The sequence below is a fragment of the Oncorhynchus gorbuscha genome, linkage group LG16 (genome assembly GCF_021184085.1).
Source record: "Oncorhynchus gorbuscha isolate QuinsamMale2020 ecotype Even-year linkage group LG16, OgorEven_v1.0, whole genome shotgun sequence".
In the NCBI taxonomy this organism is placed as follows: domain Eukaryota; kingdom Metazoa; phylum Chordata; class Actinopteri; order Salmoniformes; family Salmonidae; genus Oncorhynchus; species Oncorhynchus gorbuscha.
The window spans coordinates 95,780,982-95,801,366 of record NC_060188.1 but is presented as its reverse complement, the minus strand read 5'-3'; the positions used below and the strand labels follow the sequence as shown (position 1 = coordinate 95,801,366).

The window sequence follows — 20,385 nt, the reverse complement described above, 5'->3', positions numbered from 1 at the left end:
ATCCCGTTATCTGTAACCCGCTCAGATCTAATCAATGCTCAACGGGATGACCCCACGTTGGAAGAGTTGCGTGATCAAATTGTGCCTATAGAACAGTTGGGAGATGTCGCCCATGGCTATTTTCTCCAAGAGGATGTCCTGATGAGAAAGTGGGTGTCTCATGATAGTGTTTTTCTGGGGAGGCAATTAGTCAAGTTGTTGTACCAGTTAAGCTTCGTGAGTTGGTGTTGGAAACTTCTCACAGCGACGTTGCTGGACATATGGGGGTGAGGAAAACCTACAATCGCATATTAAGACATTTCTTTTGGCCTAGATTAAAGAGGGATGTTTCTGATTTTATCAAAACTTGTCACACATGTCAATTAACTGGTAAGCCTAATCAAGTTATTAAACCAGTACCATTGTTTCCTATTCCTGTACTCAGCCAACCTTTTGAGTATCTGATTATTGACTGTGTGGGTCCTCTGCCTCGTTCTAAAAAGGGTAGCAGTTACCTGTTCACTGTGATGTGTCAGACCACTAGGTTTCCTGCTGCCTATCCTCTCCGATCTATCACGACTAAATCGGTGTTAAAAGCTTTGACTCAGTTTCTCTCATTGTTTGGAATCCCTAAGGTCATTCAGAGTGATCAAGGATCTAATTTTACCTCTAATCTGTTTGGTCAGGTTCTTCAACAGCTCCATATTAAACACAATGTGTCTAGCGCCTATCACGCGCAAAGTCAAGGAGCACTGGAACGTTTCCATCAAACACTTAAGTCTTTGTTGAGAGCTTATTGTACTGAGATGGATAAGGATTGGGAGGAGGGGTTGCCTTGGTTACTGTTAGCCGCTAGGGAAGTTTCACAGGAGAGCACAGGTTTCAGTCCAAATGACCTTGTGTTTGGACATAGGGTGCGTGGACTTTTATCTGTTCTCCAGGATGACTGGAAGTCTCCCGAGCCTCCTCAGTCCCTGTGTTCGTATGTGTGTGATTTCCGGCGACGACTGTATGCCGCTGGTGAAATGGCTAAAGAGAAGTTATCATCTTCACAGGAGAGGATGAAGGGCATATTTGATCGCCGAACTGAGCCTCGTCACTTTAGTCCAGGTGACCAGGTTCTTGCTCTGCTGCCAATTGTTGGTTCTCCTTTTCAAGCCAAATTTCAAGGTCCATATACAGTGGTGCGCCAGTACACTGAGCAAAATTATCTAGTTGCCACTCCAGAATGGAGGAAAGCACACCAGCTGTGCCATGTAAATCTGTTAAAACCCTATTATGCACGTTCCTCTGAGACTGAACAGTGGGATTCTACAGAGGACGGTAAACCTGTTCTTTTGGCTGATACCGTTGTTTCCTTGGGTTCTTGTCGTGCTAGACCTGTGCATGAGGAGGAAGATGTTCCTGGTCCTGACGATTGTATATTGCAGGGTAGATTGAAAAATTCAGAAACACTGGATATTTTAGACAGTCTTCTCACTCACCTACCTGTTGATGAGCGGAAAGAGATGGTTGGTCTGATTCAGAGATTTCCAGGTTTATTTTCTGATACACCTACACGTACAAACTTAATAGAACATGATATTGACATTGGAGGTGCTGACCCCATTCGTCAGCGGTTCTATAGAGTTTCTTCAGAGAAACTACGTTGTCTGGATGCTGAGGTCAAGTACATGCTGGAGAGTAAGATAGCAGAGCCTTCTTTCTCCAGTTGGGCTTCTCCCTGTATCTTGGTCAGTAAACCGGATGGAACAAACCGTTTTTGTACGGACTACCGTAAGGTAAACAGTGTCACAGAGCCAGATTCATTTCCTCTTCCTCGGATGGAGGACTGTGTTGATCAAGTCGGTGCAGCTAAGTTTGTGAGCAAATTTGACCTGTTAAAAGGCTATTGGCAGGTGCCACTGACGAGTAGGGCACGTGAAATCTCTGCCTTTATTACACCCTTTGGTCTGTACTCGTATTCAGTTATGAGTTTCGGTCTGCGCAATGCACCTGCCACTTTTCAGCGACTTATGAACAGGGTTGTCGCCGGTCTGACCGGGTGCGCTGTTTATTTGGACGATGTAGTGATCTATGCAGATACTTGGGAAGAACATCTGTCCCGTATTCAAGCCTTGTTCGAACGTCTGGCTGCGGGTCGCCTCACAATCAATCTGGCAAAATGTGAGTTTGCTCAGGCGACCATTACATACCTTGGAAAAGTGGTTGGGCAGGGTGAAGTGCGTCCTGTTCGGGCTAAAGTGGTGGCTATTGATGCTTTTCCACCACCAACTACTAAAAAGGAACTGATACGTTTCTTGGGCATGATTGGTTATTACCGTAGTTTTTGTAATAACTTCTCTACTGTGGTCGCTCCTTGACAGATATGCTGAAAGCTAAGGCTGTTTACGTTTGGTCTACTCGTTGTCAACACGCTTTTGAAGATTCAAAGAGGTTGCTTACCTCAACTCCAGTGCTGGCTGCTCCTCGCATGGATTTGTCATTTACCTTGCAGGTGGATGCTAGTCATGTGGGGGCAGGTGCAGTTTTGCTGCAAGCAGATGTGTCTGGGATTGAGAGGCCTGTTAGTTTCTTTTCTAAAAAGTTTAACGATTATCAGTTGAACTATTCGGTTATTGAAAAGGAAGCGCTAGCACTCATTTGGGCGCTACAACACTTCGAAGTGTATGTCGGGTCGGGGGTAGTACCTATTGTGGTCTACACCGACCATAACCCCTCACTTTTTGAGGTCCATGATGTGTCCAAACCAGAGGATAATGCGATGGTGTTTATTTTTACAATCATTCCATCTCGATGTGAGGCACATCCGGGGGACTGAAAACGTGATTGCTGATGCGCTCTCTCGTGCGCCCTGTTCCTAATGTTTACGTGACTGACCATTGTTTCGTATTGTCATGTTCTCTCTGTCCTGTCTGCTCCCTCCTGGTCTTGTTTTCTTTCCTCTTAAATGTTGCTTCCTGTGCGAAGGTTGCTGAGGTCTGGGGAGGAGGTTGGCTGGGGCAAATTGTAAGTGTGAACACGTAAACCCTCATCAATTTGGGGCACAGAGGCCTGTGTCAATTTGGGACGCAGAGGCCTGTGTCAATTTGGGACGCGGAGGCCTGTGTCAATTTGGGACGCGGAGGCCTGTGTCAATTTGGGGCCTGTGTCAATGCGCGGAGGCCTGTGTCAATTGGGACGCGGAGGCCTGTGTCAATTTGGGACGCGGAGGCCTGTGTCAATTTGGGACGCGGAGGCCGATGTCAATTTGGAACGCGGGAGGCTGGTATGTTGTTCCGGGGTCCTTGTTGGTCCCCGGTTTTATGGGGGGGAATGTGACGACCCTCCCACTCTGTCTGCCGTATTCTGTCTTTGTTCTTGTTTCCTTATTAGGATGCCGGTGGGCGGAGTTGAGAGGGTCGTCAGCTACATGGGAAACACCTGGGCCAGGTGTCTCCCAGGATAAATAGACCTCTTCCACATTCATGGAGGAGACTCTCTCCATGCAGACACCTGTTGTAGATTCTGTTGTGGTTCTTGGTGGCCTTTTGTTTGTTTGCTTTGGCACCTTTCATCACCCTGCATTATCACATTCATGCATGCAAAACACTCACTTACACTACTGATTACTGATTACACACACCATTGTATATTATACTTAGTTACTTATTTAATAAATATAGATTTTGCTACTCCTTATCTCCACGTTGTCTCCCTTTGTTACGGGCTTTGAGCCGGTTCGTGACAACATCAAACAGAAAACACCTCAATACCAGGCTATACATCAAACAGAACACACCTCAATACCAGGCTATACATCGAACAATACAAACAGAAAACACCTCAATACCAGGCTATACATCGAACAATACAAACAGAAAACACCTCAATACCAGGCTATACATCAAACAGGACAAACAGAATCATAGATATAAAATAATCCACTGACTGAGGAGCCATTGCCCCAGTTCAGTTTCCACATCCAACTAATATCAGATATCCACTGTACAATAAGATATACAATATACACAGAGTGTACAAAACATTAGGAACACCTTATTGATGTCACTTGTTAAATCCACTTCAATCAGTGTAGATGAAGGGGAGGAGTCATGTAGATGAAGGGGAGGAGACACGTTAAAGAAGGGTTTATAAGCCCTGAGACAATGGGGACATGGATTGTGTGTGTTTGCTATTCAGAGGGTGAATGTCAAGACAAAGATTGAAGTGTCTTTAAACGGGGTATGGTAGTAGGTACCAGGTGTACTGGTTAATGTCAAGACAAAGATTGAAGTGTCTTTAAACGGGGTATGGTAGTAGGTACCAGGCACACCGGTTAATGTCAAGACAAAGATTGAAGTGCCTTTAAACGGGGTATGGTAGTAGGTTCCAGGCACACCGGTTAATGTCATGAACTGGAAAGCCGCTGGGTTTTTCACGCTAAACAGTTTCCTGTGTGTATCAAGAATGGTCCACCACCCAAAGGACATCCAGCCAACTTGACACAACTGTGGGAAGCCTTGGAGTCAACATCCCTGTGGAACGCTTTCGACACCTCGTAGAGTCCATGTCCTGATCTATTGAGGCTGTTCTGAGGGCTAAAGGGGGGTGGCCTCAATATTAGGAAGGTGTTCCTAATGTTTTGTCCACTCTGTGTAGATTCACAGTACTGTGTATTGTCTTGTACAGTGTACAGAAATGTTTGTGTTTCTGTATATCATGTAAATGTAGGCAGATGTCTGTTGGTTCCCGGGGAGGGACGGACCTGCTGAACGAGGGACCGACCTGATGAACGAGGGACCGACCTGATGAACGAGGGACCATGCTACTGAGCAACACAACATGATTAGGCAGATTGGAGGATTGTCCTTCACTTCTATTTACAGCTGTTGCATGACACCACAGACTGATGATTATCTGTAATGCATTAGGTCGGCTAACCCTACAAACGTCTTCTGACCTACTAATATAGACCCCCCCCCCCCCCCCCGTCCTTAACTCCTAGACACTATGTAGATGTGAGAGGATTTGACAGTTTGAACAGTACAGTAGGATCTTGTCTGTGTCCTCTGAACAGGACAGGCTTAACGTTGACCTTAGACTATAGCCTACCCGTCCCTACCCGTCCCTACCCATCCCTACCCATCCAACTCAACCGATAGATAACCGATAGACAACCCCATGCTACTTGGCAACAACTAACTCAGATAAACATGAGGTTACATAACAATGGTGTAGCAGTAGCTCGTAGGCCTCCACATAACAGCAGTAGCTCATAGGCCTCCACATAACAGCAGTAGCTCGTAGGCCTCCACATAACAGCAGTAGCTCGTAGGCCTCCACATAACAGCAGTAGCTCGTAGGCCTCCACATAACAGCAGTAGCTCGTAGGCCTCCACATAACAGCAGTAGCTCGTAGGCCTCCACATAACAGCAGTAGCTCATAGGCCTCCACATAACAGCAGTAGCTCATAGGCCTCCACATAACAGCAGTAGCTCATAGGCCTCCACATAACAGCAGTAGGTCGTATGGCCTACACATAACAGCAGTAGGTCGTAGGCCTCCACATAACAGCAGTAGGTCATAGGCCTCCACATAACAGCAGTAGGTCGTAGGCCTACACATAACAGCAGTAGGTCGTAGGCCTCCACATAACAGCAGTAGCTCGTAGGCCTCCACATAACAGCAGTAGCTCGTAGGCCTCCACATAACAGCAGTAGGCCATAGGCCTCCACATAACAGCAGTAGGTCATAGGCCTACACATAACAGCAGTAGCTCATAGGCCTCCACATAACAGCAGTAGCTCGTAGGCCTCCACATAACAGCAGTAGGTCGTAGGCCTCCACATAACAGCAGTAGCTCGTAGGCCTCCACATAACAGCAGTAGCTCATAGGCCTCCACATAACAGCAGTAGCTCATAGGCCTCCACATAACAGCAGTAGGTCGTAGGCCTCCACATAACAGCAGTAGGTCGTAGGCCTCCACATAACAGCAGTAGGTCGTAGGCCTCCATATAACAGCAGTAGGTCGTAGGCCTCCATATAACAGCAGTAGGTCGTAGGCCTCCACATAACAGCAGTGTTACAGCAGAAGCAGATACACGCCAGCCACAAAGACAGGGGTTTAACAGGACTTAAAACTACTCTCAACAAGCTATTTCACAGTAGAGACACACAGCAAAACCCTGTGTGGACATTCCCCAGGGCTGTGTCTGGTATGGAAACCTATTTAGTCAATATATAGATGCACTGTTTTAGACCTGAACCCATAGTAGTTGGAAGAACTCAACATGGAGTAAGTTAAGAGGCTCACGAGGTCCTTTGGAGGAAGGATGTTTGACGTGAATGCCTAATTGGCTCTAAAAAAAAAGAGAGAGAGCAGGATCTGCAGTACTCAGAAACAGTCTACTAGTCATTTTATGCTGCGAATAGAAATACTACTACTATTTGAGCTGTGGCCACTACCAGTAGTAGTGGACTGGATACTGTAACCACAGCAAAGGCCCCTGCCTAGGAAACACATGTCAAGTCAATGCTGGCCTCAGGCCTGTATCTATTTCAGTAGCATTCTGTTCAGCCCAATGGATACTCCACTGTAAAACTGTCAAAACGTAGGACCCTAAAATGACAGAGCTCAAACATGGGGAGTTGGTTCTAAAAGACAAAGTGGAAGGACGTAAATGGTGGTTTGAATCAACAACAACACAAATGAATCTGAAACTAAAATGAATTTTCAGGTGTGTGGCTGTAGGAAGTTCCTTTACTGAACACTACTCTCTAGTACTTAACAAAAATACAAAACATTGATGAACGACTAACTCAAACCCCAGCCAAATGGAACTGTAATGGTTTCTATTGGAGATTGACAACTACTTTAAAAAATAATAATAATCAAAATGGATTAATGTTGTAAAGTCAGAATATGATTGCAAATATAATGTCTGTCTGTCTGTCTGCCTTCCCATCGGTCTGAGGTGCTGGCTCACAACTAGTGCCACTTCCTTCCCATCGGTCTGAGGTGCTGGCTCACAACTAGTGCCACTTCCCATCGGTCTGAGGTGCTGGCTCACAACTAGTGCCACTTCCTTCCCATCGGTCTGAGGTGCTGGCTCACAACTAGTGCCACTTCCTTCCCATCGGTCTGAGGTGCTGGCTCACAACTAGTGCCACTTCCTTCCCATCGGTCTGAGGTGCTGGCTCACAACTAGTGCCACTTCCTTCCCATCGGTCTGAGGTGCTGGCTCACAACTAGTGCCACTTCCTTCTTGAGTGATGTCACACCTCTCCTCTCTGACTGAGGGTTATAATAGACCTGTGCCACTGGGGTGACCTCTCTCTCTGTCTCCCTCTGACTGTGTAATGGACTTAGAAGAAGCTTAGATTGACAGCACGTGCTAAAGGCTATACTCTCTTGTTCGTGTAAATCTTTCCTTCCTCCTTTTATTTCGGCAGAAAGGAGAGGTAGACATACAGGTCATTTCCTGTTTGATAGTCACACCCTCGTTATGCTGATAACAAAACAGAAAACAAAGACAAACGATAAGACCGTCCTGTTGCTATAGGCCCTTGACAACAGACTTAAAGCAATGTGTCTGACATTTCATAACAAATTTGATGTTTATTTTTTCTTCAAAAATATTGTAATAATCTGAGATACATGACAAGTCCCCGAAAGACGTGTGAGCACAAATATTGACTTTATAATGATATGTGTTGTTATAATAACAGTAACAGACAAAACAAACGGCCTATAGGACAGGCAAAGCAGTATAATAAAAGACATGAATGACTTCGACACCTACTGTGACTGTCAAAAACCACAATAGAAATTAGGAAGTGAATTAGAGTACACCGGTGTCATCATATTCAAGAACAGGATAAATGTCAAATGTGCCAAATCGTTGATGTGTAGAGAGGAGCTCTGTCCCGGTCACCGGAAAGACGTGTGAATACCAGTCATTGCAGAATAACCAGAAGGAAACGTTTCGAAGGAACGTAATCAGAAAATATCTAGTTTCCAAGTCAACAGATTCTTCTTAAGCAACAGAACGAATGTGAACATGTTCCCAGCCCTAAAACATCACGCATATTAGTGATAAACAATTACAAAAAAAAAAAAAACACGCAATGTTGGACTAATGTTTGTTCTCAACAAGCTCGTCTCGTTACATACAACTATCACTTCGACTAACCGTGAAGCTTGAAAGCCGTACACAATGTTGCCAGCATTACGGCATGCACAGCTGACGACCGAATCGTCACCGATATCGGTTCCTAATACACCGGGTACACTTACTTTTTGAGAGTCCATACCGAGGACCGAAACACAAGTATAATCAAATCCAATGCATAGGCAGGCAGGCGAAGTTCTCTCCAAAGAGGAAGACGATTACCCCACTGGATGGCCGAGCATAGTGCACGTACATGCGCAGTAGTATTTTTAACCCTCGCCCTCATAAATTAAGAGGCGATATAAAAATGTAGACTGGTTGCGCCCTCCACTGGACTAGAGAAGAATGTCTTTGATGTGTTAGTAAACGTGGCATACGTCAGTGGTCACGAGGGGTATGGTTTTGCAGAGGGAATTCCACTTCTCCGAGATTTCCCCCAAAGTCTCGCGGTAATGGTTGGTTGCTGTGGTAACGTCAAAAGAAGTGTACTGCTCGCTAGCTAGCTTGCTTGCTACAACAAAATACAAAACAATCAATTCACAGTCAAGTCATATTGAGCGGTTTGACACCTATACAAAACACGAGGTAAGTTGGTACACTTATATTATGCATTATAGCTACCTTGAAATTGCCCCGAGAAAAGAGACAACGGTTTCATTTGCAAACTAGCTAGCAACATCCAGCTAACATTAGCCTAGCTAGCTAACACGTTACTAGTAACTTAGCTAACTAACGGTACTTCGCTCGGAAATGCACCATGCCTCTGTTTAAGTTTAGCTTTGCCAACGTTACTCCAGCCAGTTGCTTGTCGTTGAAAGACTGATTTTACTCCTGCAGGATTTTGTGGAGAGGAGAGAAACCAGTGTGAAGAGATGGCGAGCCAGAGGCCACCGTCAGGGAGACCGATGAGTCGGGGGTCTCTTGTACCAGGGAGTGGTAGACCTCCACCCACAGCCGTTAGGGTCGGAACTGGGGTAAAGCCAAGTCACAGTTTTGATGTTTTCTTGCAGATCCCTGACTAACTATCATCACCCTTATACACACCTTCTGTAGCGTATGGGACCTACAGTACAGTTCATAATGAAAGTCCAAAAAAAGGGATTCAATGTAAAAAGGGATTAAAATTGACAATGTTTCCCTACAGATCTACACTTCCTGCCCCACATTTTCAAAGTTAATGAAAAAGTAGAGAATATTTTCTAAAAATAAATAAGAAAGAAAATGCAGGAGTGGGACTTTGGGACAAGTCTCTGAATGTCCTTGAGTGGCCCAGCCGGAGCCCAGACTTGAACCCGATTGAACATCTCTGGAGAGACCTTAAAAAGCTATGTAGCAATGCTCCTTATCCAACCTGACAGAGCTTAATAGAATCTACAGAGAAGAATGGGAGAAACTCCCCAAATACAGGTGTGCCAAGCTTGTAGCGTCATACCCAAGTAATTGCTGCTGAAGGTGCTTCCACCAAGTATTGACTCGTTTTAAAACATACAGTGGCTTATGAAAGTATTCACCCCCTTTGGTATTTTTCCTATTTTGTTGCCTTACAACCTGGAATTAAAATATATTTTTTTGGGGGGGGTTGTCTCATTTGATTTACTCAACATACCTACCACTTTGAAGATGCAAAATATTTTTTATTGTGAAATAAACTAGAAATAAGATGAAAAAACAGAAAACTTGAGCATGCATAACTATTCACCTCCCCCAAAGTCAATACGTTGTAGAGCCACCTTTTGCAGCAATTACAGCTGCAAGTCTCTTGGAGTATGACTCTATAAGCTTGGCACATCTAGCCACTAGGATTTTTTCCCATTCTTCAAGGCAAAACTGCCTCAGCTCCTTCAAGTTGGATGGGTTCTGCTGGTGTACAGCAATCTTTAAGTCATACCACAGATTCACAATTGGATTGAGGTCTGGACTTTGACTAGGCCATGCCAAGACATTTAAATGTTTCCCCTTAAACCAGTGTTGCTTTATGCTTAGGTTCATTGTCCTGCTGGAAGCTGAACCTCTGGAAGCTGAACCTCTGCCCCAGTTTCAAATCTCTGGAAGACTGAAACAGGTTTCCCTCAAGCATTTCCCTATATTTAGCGTTTCACAGTCCCTGCTGATGGAAAAACATCCCCACTGCATGATGCTGCCACCACCATGCTTCACCGTGGGGATGGTGTTCTCGGGTGATAAGAGGTGTTGGGTTTGTGCCAGACATAGCGTTTTCCTTGATGACCAAAAAGCTACATTTGAGTCTCATCTGACCAGAGTACTTTCTTCCATATGTTTGGGGAGTCTCCCACATGCCTTTTGGCGAACACCAAACATGTTTGCCTATTTTTTTTCTTTAAGCAATGTTTTTTTTCTGGCCACTCTTCTGTAAAGCCCAGCTCTGTGGAGTGTATGGCTTAAAGTGGTCCTATGGACAGATACTCCAATCACCGCTGTGGAGCTTTTGCAGCTACTTCAGGGTTATCTTTGGTCTCTTTGTTGCCTCTCTGTTTAATGCCCTCCTTGCCTGGTCTGTGAGTTTTGGTGGGTGGCCCTCTCTTGACAGGTTTGTTGTGGTGCCATATTCTTTCCATTTTTTAATAATGTATTTAATGGCGCTCCGTGGGATGTTCAAAGTTTCTGTTATTTTTTTATAACCCAAAAACTGATCTATACTTCTCCACAACTTTGTCCCAGACCTGTTTGGAGAGCTCCTTGGTCTTCATAGTGCCGCTTGCTTGGTGGTGCCGCTTGCTTAGTGGTGTTGCAGACTCTGGAGCCTTTCAGAACAGGTGTATATATACTGAGATCATGTGACAGATCATGGGACACTTAGATTGCACACAGGTGGACTTTATTATGTGACTTCTGAAGGTAACTTGTTGCACCAGATCTTATTTAGGGGCTTCATATCAAAGGGGGTGAATACATATGCACCCACCAAAAATGTTTAATTTCACTTCACCAATTTGGACTATTTTGTGCATGTACGTTATATTAAATCCAAATAAAAATCTATTTAAATTACAGGTTGTAATACAACAAAATAGGAAAAACGCCAAGGTGGATGAATAATTTTGCAAGGCACTATACACATTCATGACATCTTCATTAAAAAAATATCTATATTTTATTAATTTTGAAAATGTTTTATATTTTTTCTTTCACTTTGAAAATGTGGAGCAGGTTGTGAAGATCAGAAGAAGAAAAAAGTTATCCTTTTTAGATTTCAATTTAATGCAGGAAAATGTGACAATTGCAAGGGGTGTCTAGACTTTCACATGGCACTGTAGCAGGGTTCTCCTCAAAGAATGTAAGAGGGGGGCTGCGCCACCTTGTGGACTGGCTGTGTGCGCCGTTATTTAAATTTCATCCATTATCATTTAACACCATTTGTTGCTCTAGATTGCAGGAAATGGCAGTTACAGGTGTTAAAAAAATTAAATAACATCTCTGAGTCCAAGAGGGGTCATGGCCCACCTTCAGGCCTCCCCCTCCCCCCACTGTACTTAGCAGTACCACCTTGTTAAAAAATCCTGGGAGAACCCTGTGTGCTGAGAGATGATTTCAAGTAGATAGGTAGTGCTTACCAAGACATGATGTACTTTAGCTATTTAAAATCCTTTATAAATTGTAGCTCCTTTCTAGTTAATTTTAAAGTGGAATCTTAAGCAACATTTCTAGTTGAATAATGTCTTGTGTGTAATGTCTAGATTGTTCCGGGTACTGGGCGTCCTGGAACCAGAGGAGGAGCCCTAGGGACCCCTGGTGTTCTCTCTGCTCAAATTAAAGTGGCCGACCGGCCAGTCACCCAGCAGGGCCTGAGCGGCATGAAGACTGGCATGAAGGGTACAGTATTATTATTCACCTGTATTATAAACCTGTATCATTCACCCATATTATATACCTGTATTATTCACCTGTATTATTCACCTGTATTATTCACCTGTATTATACACCTGTATTATACACCTGTATTATACACCTGTATTATTCACCTGTATTATTCACCTGTATTATACACCTGTATTATACACCTGTATTATACACCTGTATTATTCACCTGTATTATACACCTGTATTATACACCTGTATTATACACCTGTATTATTCACCTGTATTATTCACCTGTATTATAATTTATTCGTTATTTTACCAGGTAAGTTGACTGAGAACACGTTCTCATTTGCAGCAACGACCTGGGGAATAGTTACAGGGGAGAGGAGGAGGGGGATGAATAAGACAATTCTAAACTGGGGATCATTAGGTGACCGTGAAGGTTTGAGGGCCAGATTGGCAATTTAGCCAGGACACCAGGGTTAACACACCTACTCTTACCATAAGTGCCATGGGATCTTTACTGACCTCAGAGAGTCAGGACACCAGGGTTAACACCCCTACTCTTACCATAAGTACCATGGGATCTTTAATGACCTCAGAGTCAGGACACCTGTTTAACGTCCCATCCGAAAGACGGAATTATAAACCTGTGTTATTCACCCGTATTATACACCTGCTATATACGCGGAGTGTACAAAACATTATATTGTGTTGCACCTCCGTTTGCCCTCAGAACAGCCTCAATTCCACAGGGATGCTGGCCCATGTTGACTAAAAGATGTTCCCACAGTTGTGTCAAGTTGGCTGGATGTCCTTTGGGTGGTGGGGTGGACCATTCTTGATACACACCGGAAACTGTTGAGTGTGGAAAAACCCAGCAACGTTGCAGTTCTTGACACATACAAACCGGTGTGCCTGGCACCTACTACCATACCCCGTTCAAAGACACTTAAATATATTTTGTCTTGCCCGTTCACCCTCTGAATAGCACACATACACAGTCCATGTCTCCATTGTCTCAAGGCTTAAAAACCCTTCTTTAACCAGTCTCCTTCCCTTCATCTTTAACCTGGTCTCCTTCCCTTCATCTTTAACCTGGTCTCCTCCCCTTCATCTTTAACCTGGTCTCCTCCCCTTCATCTTTAACCTGTCTCCTCCCCTTCATCTTTAACCTGTCTCCTCCCCTTCATCTTTAACCTGTCTCCTCCCCTTCATCTTTAACCTGGTCTCCTCCCCTTCATCTTTAACCTGGTCTCCTCCCTTCATCCTTAACCTGGTCTCCTCCCCTTCATCTTTAACCTGGTCTCCTCCCCTTCATCTTTAACCTGTCTCCTCCCCTTCATCTTTAACCTGTCTCCTCCCCTTCATCTTTAACCTGTCTCCTCCCCTTCATCTTTAACCTGGTCTCCTCCCCTTCATCTTTAACCTGGTCTCCTCCCCTTCATCTTTAACCTGGTCTCCTCCCATTCATCTTTAACCTGGTCTCCTCCCCTTCATCTTTAACCTGGTCTCCTCCCCTTCATCTTTAACCTGGTCTCCTCCCCTTCATCTTTAACCTGACTCCTCCCCTTCATCTTTAACCTGTCTCCTCCCCTTCATCTTTAACCTGTCTCCTCCCCTTCATCTTTAACCTGTCTCCTCCCCTTCATCTTTAACCTGTCTCCTCCCCTTCATCTTTAACCTGGTCTCCTCCCCTTCATCTTTAACCTGGTCTCCTCCCCTTCATCTTTAACCTGGTCTCCTCCCCTTCATCTTTAACCTGGTCTCCTCCCCTTCATCTTTAACCTGACTCCTCCCCTTCATCTTTAACCTGACTCCTCCCCTTCATCTTTAACCTGGTCTCCTCCCCTACATCTTTAACCTGTCTCCTCCGCTTCATATTTAACCCGATCTCCTCCCTTCATCTTTAACCCGGTCTTCCCCCTTCATCTTTAACCTGGTCTCCTCTCCTTCATCTTTAACCTGGTCTCCTCTCCTTCATCTTTAACCTGGTCTCCTCTCCTTCATCTTTAACCTGGTCTCCTCTCCTTCATCTTTAACCTGGTCTCCTCTCCTTCATCTTTAACCTGGTCTCCTCCCCTTCATCTTTAACCTGGTCTCCTCTCCTTCATCTTTAACCTGGTCTCCTCTCCTTCATCTTTAACCTGGTCTCCTCTCCTTCATCTTTAACCTGGTCTCCTCCCCTTCATCTTTAACCTGTCTCCTCCCCTTCATCTTTAACCTGGTCTCCTCTCCTTCATCTTTAACCTGGTCTCCTCCCCTTCATCTTTAACCTGGTCTCCTCCCCTTCATCTTTAACCTGGTCTCCTCCCCTTCATATTTAACCTGGTCTCCTCCCCTTCATCTTTAACCTGGTCTCCTCTCCTTCATCTTTAACCTGGTCTCCTCTCCATCTTTAACCTGGTCTCCTCCCCTTCATCTTTAACCTGGTCTCCTCCCCTTCATATTTAACCTGGTCTCCTCCCCTTCATCTTTAACCTGGTCTCCTCCCCTTCATCTTTAACCTGACTCCTCCCCTTCATCTTTAACCTGTCTCCTCCCCTTCATCTTTAACCTGTCTCCTCCCCTTCATCTTTAACCTGTCTCCTCCCCTTCATCTTTAACCTGTCTCCTCCCCTTCATCTTTAACCTGTCTCCTCCCCTTCATCTTTAACCTGTCTCCTCCCCTTCATCTTTAACCTGGTCTCCTCCCCTTCATCTTTAACCTGGTCTCCTCCCCTTCATCTTTAACCTGGTCTCCTCCCCTTCATCTTTAACCTGGTCTCCTCCCCTTCATCTTTAACCTGACTCCTCCCCTTCATCTTTAACCTGACTCCTCCCCTTCATCTTTAACCTGGTCTCCTCCCCTACATCTTTAACCTGTCTCCTCCGCTTCATATTTAACCCGATCTCCTCCCCTTCATCTTTAACCCGGTCTTCCCCACTTCATCTTTAACCTGGTCTCCTCTCCTTCATCTTTAACCTGGTCTCCTCTCCTTCATCTTTAACCTGGTCTCCTCTCCTTCATCTTTAACCTGGTCTCCTCTCCTTCATCTTTAACCTGGTCTCCTCTCCTTCATCTTTAACCTGGTCTCCTCCCCTTCATCTTTAACCTGGTCTCCTCTCCTTCATCTTTAACCTGGTCTCCTCTCCTTCATCTTTAACCTGGTCTCCTCTCCTTCATCTTTAACCTGGTCTCCTCCCCTTCATCTTTAACCTGTCTCCTCCCCTTCATCTTTAACCTGGTCTCCTCTCCTTCATCTTTAACCTGGTCTCCTCCCCTTCATCTTTAACCTGGTCTCCTCCCCTTCATCTTTAACCTGGTCTCCTCCCCTTCATATTTAACCTGGTCTCCTCCCCTTCATCTTTAACCTGGTCTCCTCTCCTTCATCTTTAACCTGGTCTCCTCTCCATCTTTAACCTGGTCTCCTCCCCTTCATCTTTAACCTGGTCTCCTCCCCTTCATATTTAACCTGGTCTCCTCCCCTTCATCTTTAACCTGGTCTCCTCCCCTTCATCTTTAACCTGATTGAAGTGGATTTAACAGGTGACTTCAATTGGGGATGATATCCTTCACCTGGATTCACCTGAACAGTCTGTATGTCATGGGAAAGAGCAGGTGTTCTTAATGTTTTGTACGATCATTTTATTCACCAGCCATATCTTTCCTCGGACATCAGTCCACGTTAATGTGTGGCACAGTCCCCAAAATATGTCCTTCGCTCCCTCTCTGGTAAAATATAAACATACAACGGTTTAGAACCTCCAAGTAAAAACACAACCTTATAATGTGCTGATTTTGGTATCGAAGTCTTGTCTCACACACAAATTATTTTCTAATCTGTCTGTCATGACATGAGATCTCTCTCTCTCTCTCTCTCTCTCGCTCTTATTTTCCAGGACCTCAGAGGCAGATTCTGGATAAATCCTACTACCTTGGCCTTCTCAGGTAAGCCTGAATAGAACATATAGAACCACGTGTTGTATACTGTATCGTCATGTGCCATGTGTCTCAACAGGAGTAAGATCAACGAACTGACAACGGAGACCAGCAAACTGCAGAAGGAGATTGACACCTTCAATCAGGAGAACTCTGTTTACCTCTCCTATGAGAAAAGGTAAAGTAATCAGATAGGAAATACACGATGCACAAATAGGCCTACGGGTTGTTTTTGTGTCGACAACTCGGAGACCCCCCCTTATTGATGTTGTTTAATCCTCAATTGGTTCTCAGGTTCTCATCATCCAAGGTTTATATGGATGGTCTCTAATGGTCCTGTTGTTTTACCCCCCTGCAGAGCAGAAGGACTTGCTGGTGAACTGAAAGATCTACAGGGACAACTGGCAGATTACAACATGGTACACACGGTTCTATTTGATGAAGACTATATGATGTTATTCTTTTAGGATGTACTAAACACTGCTGTTTACCCCTCTGTTTGTTTGTTCTGAATTTCAGCTCGTTGACAAGTTGAACACCAACACTGAGATGGAGGAAGTGATAAATGACTTCAATATGGTAACTACATTTGCTCATTTTAAGCAAACAGTTTTATACGTGAATTATCTCCGAGATAGAATACGTTTAGTTTCAGTCCTAACCCTGACTGTTTACATACTGTGTTTTGTGTAGTTGAAAGCACAGAACGACCGAGAGGCTCAAAGTATGGATGTCATATTCACAGAAAGACGAGTAAGTACTCAAACATTTATTTAATATGACACCAGGGGTCTCCAACCTACACCAGGGGGTCTCAACCTACACCAGGGGGTCTCCAACCTACACCAGGGGTCTCCAACCTACACCAGGGGTCTCCAACCTTTTCTAACATGAGAGCTACTTAAAAAAAAAATGTAACATGTTGTGAGCAACTCATTTTCTAGCTTTCAAATAGGAAGATTCTCCTCTTCTTTTCTCCCCTGCAACTCTTACCCTGGTCCTTAGTGTACAAGAGGAAGAAGTGTACAATGTTGTCAACTCTTCCACTGGTCCTTAATGCACTACATTCTCTTGTACACTAAGGACCAGGGGAAGAGTTGACAACATAGTGCACTACTTTCTCTCTCCGGACCATGGGAAGAGTTGACAACCTAGTACACTACTTTGTCTTGTATACTATGTTGTCAACTCTTCCCTGGTCCTTAGTGTACAAGAGAAAGTAGTCCTCTTAGTGACCTCCACTATGTTTGACCTGTTGGAGACCCCTGACCTCCAGTATGTTTGACCTGTTGGAGACCCCTGACCTCCACTATGTTTGACCTGTTGGAGACCCCTGACCTCCACTATGTTTGACCTGTTGGAGAACCCTGACCTCCAGTATGTTTGACCTGTTGGAGACCCCTGACCTCCAGTATTTTTGACCTGTTGGTGACCCCTGACCTCCACTATGTTTGACCTGTTGGAGAACCCTGACCTCCACTATGTTTGACCTGTTGGAGAACCCTGACCTCCACTATGTTTGACCTGTTGGAGACCCCTGACCTCCAGTATGTTTGACCTGTTGGAGACCCCTGACCTCCACTATGTTTGACCTGTTGGAGACCCCTGACCTCCACTATGTTTGACCTGTTGGAGACCCCTGACCTCCAGTATGTTTGACCTGTTGGAGACCCCTGACCTCCACTATGTTTGACCTGTTGGAGACCCCTGACCTCCACTATGTTTGACCTGTTGGTGACCCCTGACCTCCAGTATGTTTGACCTGTTGGAGACCCCTGACCTCCAGTATGTTTGACCTGTTGGAGACCCCTGACCTCCACTATGTTTGACCTGTTGGAGACCCCTGACCTCCAGTATGTTTGACCTGTTGGAGACCCCTGACCTCCACTATGTTTGACCTGTTGGAGACCCCTGACCTCTACAATGTTTGACCTGTTGGAGACCCCTGACCTCCACTATGTTTGACCTGTTGGTCACCTGTTGGAGACCCCTGACCTCCAGTATGTTTGACCTGTTGGAGACCCCTGACCTCCACTATGTTTGACCTGTTGGAGACTCCTGACCTCCACTATGTTTGACCTGTTGGAGACTCCTGACCTCCACTATGTTTGACCTGTTGGAGACCCCTGACCTCCACTATGTTTGACCTGTTGGAGACCCCTGACCTCCACTATGTTTGACCTGTTGGAGACCCCTGACCTCCACTATGTTTGACCTGTTGGAGACCCCTGACCTCCACTATGTTTGACCTGTTGGAGACCCCTGACCTCCACTATGTTTGACCTGTTGGAGAACTGTTGGAGAACCCTGACCTCCACTATGTTTGACCTGTTGGAGACCTGTTGGAGAACCCTGACCTCCACTATGTTTGACCTGTTGGAGACCCCTGAACTCCAGTATGTTTGACCTGTTGGAGACCTGTTGGAGAACCCTGACCTCCACTATGTTTGACCTGTTGGAGACCCCTGAACTCCAGTATGTTTGACCTGTTGGAGACCCCTGAACTCCAGTATGTTTGACCTGTTGGAGACGCCTGACCTCCACTATGTTTGACCTGTTGGAGACCCCTGACCTCCACTATGTTTGACCTGTTGGAGAACTGTTGGAGAACCCTGACCTCCACTATGTTTGACCTGTTGGAGACCCCTGAACTCCAGTATGTTTGACCTGTTGGAGACCCCTGAACTCCAGTATGTTTGACCTGTTGGAGACGCCTGACCTCCACTATGTTTGACCTGTTGGAGACCTGTTGGAGGCCTGTTGGAGACCCCTGACCTCCTCTATGTTTGACGTGTTGGAGACCCCTGACCTCCACTATGATTGACCTGTTGGAGACCCCTGACCTCCACTATGTTTGAGCTGTTGGAGAACCCTGACCTCCACTATGTTTGACCTGTTGGAGAACCCTGACCTCCACTATGTTTGACCTGTTGGAGAACCCTGACCTCCACTATGTTTGACCTGTTGGAGAACCCTGACCTCCACTATGTTTGACCTGTTGGAGAACCCTGACCTCCACTATGTTTGACCTGTTGGAGACCCCTGACCTCCACTATGTTTGACCTGTTGGAGACCCCTGACCTCCACTATGTTTGACCTGTTGGAGACCCCTGACCTCCACTATGTTTGACCTGTTGGAGACCCCTGACCTCCACTATGTTTGACCTGTTGGAGACCCCTGACCTCCACTATGTTTGACCTGTTGGAGACCCCTGACCTCCACTATGTTTGACGTGATGGGAGAACTGGGGCGGCAGGGTAGCCTAGTGTTTAGAGCGTTGGACTTGTACCTGGAAGGTCCCCGAGCTGACAAGGTACAAATCTGTCATTCTGCCCCTGAACAGGCAGTTAACCCACTGTTAACAGACAGCCAGTCATCCCACTGAATGGGACTATGCCTGGGGGGGGATAGGAGCAGACAGCCAGGCATCCCACTGAATGGGACTATGCCTGGGGGAGGGATAGGAGCAGACAGCCAGTCATCCCACTGAATGGGACTATGCCTGGGGGGGATAGGAGCAGACAGCCAGTCATCCCACTGAATGGGACTATGCCTGGGGGGGATAGGAGCAGACAGCCAGTCATCCCACTGAATGGGACTATGCCTGGGGGGATAGGAGCAGACAGCCAGGCATCCCACTGAATGGGACTATGCCTGGGGGAGGGATAGGAGCAGACAGCCAGGCATCCCACTGAATGGGACTATGCCTGGGGGGGGGATAGGAGCAGACAGCCAGGCATCCCACTGAATGGGACTATGCCTGGGGGGGATAGGAGCAGACAGCCAGGCATCCCACTGAATGGGACTATGTCTGGGGGGGATAGGAGCAGACAGCCAGGCATCCCACTGAATGGGACTATGCCTGGGGGGGGATAGGAGCAGACAGCCAGTCATCCCACTGAATGGGACTATGCCTGGGGGGGATAGGAGCAGACAGCCAGGCATCCCACTGAATGGGACTATGCCTGGGGGAGGGATAGGAGCAGACAGCCAGGCATCCCACTGAATGGGACTATGCCTGGGGGGGATAGGAGCAGACAGCCAGGCATCCCACTGAATGGGACTATGCCTGGGGGGGGATAGGAGCAGACAGCCAGGCATCCCACTGAATGGGACTATGCCTGGGGGGGGATAGGAGCAGACAGCCATGCATCCCACTGAATGGGACTATGCCTGGGGGGATAGGAGCAGACAGCCAGGCATCCCACTGAATGGGACTATGCCTGGGGGGGGGGGGGGGGGGGTAGGAGCAGACAGCCATGCATCCCACTGAATGGGACTATGCCTGGGGGGGGGGGATAGGAGCAGACAGCCAGGCATCCCACTGAATGGGACTATGCCTGGGGGGGATAGGAGCAGACAGCCAGGCATCCCACTGAATGGGACTATGCCTGGGGGGGGGGGGATAGGAGCAAACAGACAGCCAGGCATCCCACTGAATGGGACTATGCCTGGGGGGATAGGAGCAGACAGCCAGTCATCCCACTGAATGGGACTATGCCTGGGGGA

The 20,385-nt window shown here is 46.3% G+C and overlaps 2 protein-coding genes across 5 annotated transcripts in view; one reads left to right on the top strand and one right to left on the bottom strand.

Moving 5' to 3' along the window:
- Positions 1 to 8,397, bottom strand: part of LOC123999466 (FSD1-like protein) — a 74,876-nt gene extending 66,479 nt beyond the window's left edge. For all 4 annotated transcript variants that reach the window (XM_046305298.1, XM_046305300.1, XM_046305297.1 and 1 more), the window contains exon 1: positions 8,260 to 8,397. In XM_046305298.1, coding sequence (XP_046161254.1) covers positions 8,260 to 8,274 — 15 coding nt within the window. In that variant the 5' untranslated portion in view covers positions 8,275 to 8,397. The remainder of the gene's footprint in view (positions 1 to 8,259) is intronic.
- Positions 8,398 to 8,559: 162 nt separating this feature from the next.
- Positions 8,560 to 20,385, top strand: part of ift74 (intraflagellar transport 74) — a 60,934-nt gene continuing 49,108 nt past the window's right edge. Inside the window, exons 1-8 of the mRNA XM_046303566.1 lie at positions 8,560 to 8,719; positions 8,972 to 9,108; positions 11,830 to 11,965; positions 15,836 to 15,884; positions 15,955 to 16,053; positions 16,234 to 16,294; positions 16,395 to 16,454; positions 16,569 to 16,628. Coding sequence (XP_046159522.1) covers positions 9,007 to 9,108; positions 11,830 to 11,965; positions 15,836 to 15,884; positions 15,955 to 16,053; positions 16,234 to 16,294; positions 16,395 to 16,454; positions 16,569 to 16,628 — 567 coding nt within the window. The 5' untranslated portion in view covers positions 8,560 to 8,719; positions 8,972 to 9,006. The remainder of the gene's footprint in view (positions 8,720 to 8,971; positions 9,109 to 11,829; positions 11,966 to 15,835; positions 15,885 to 15,954; positions 16,054 to 16,233; positions 16,295 to 16,394; positions 16,455 to 16,568; positions 16,629 to 20,385) is intronic.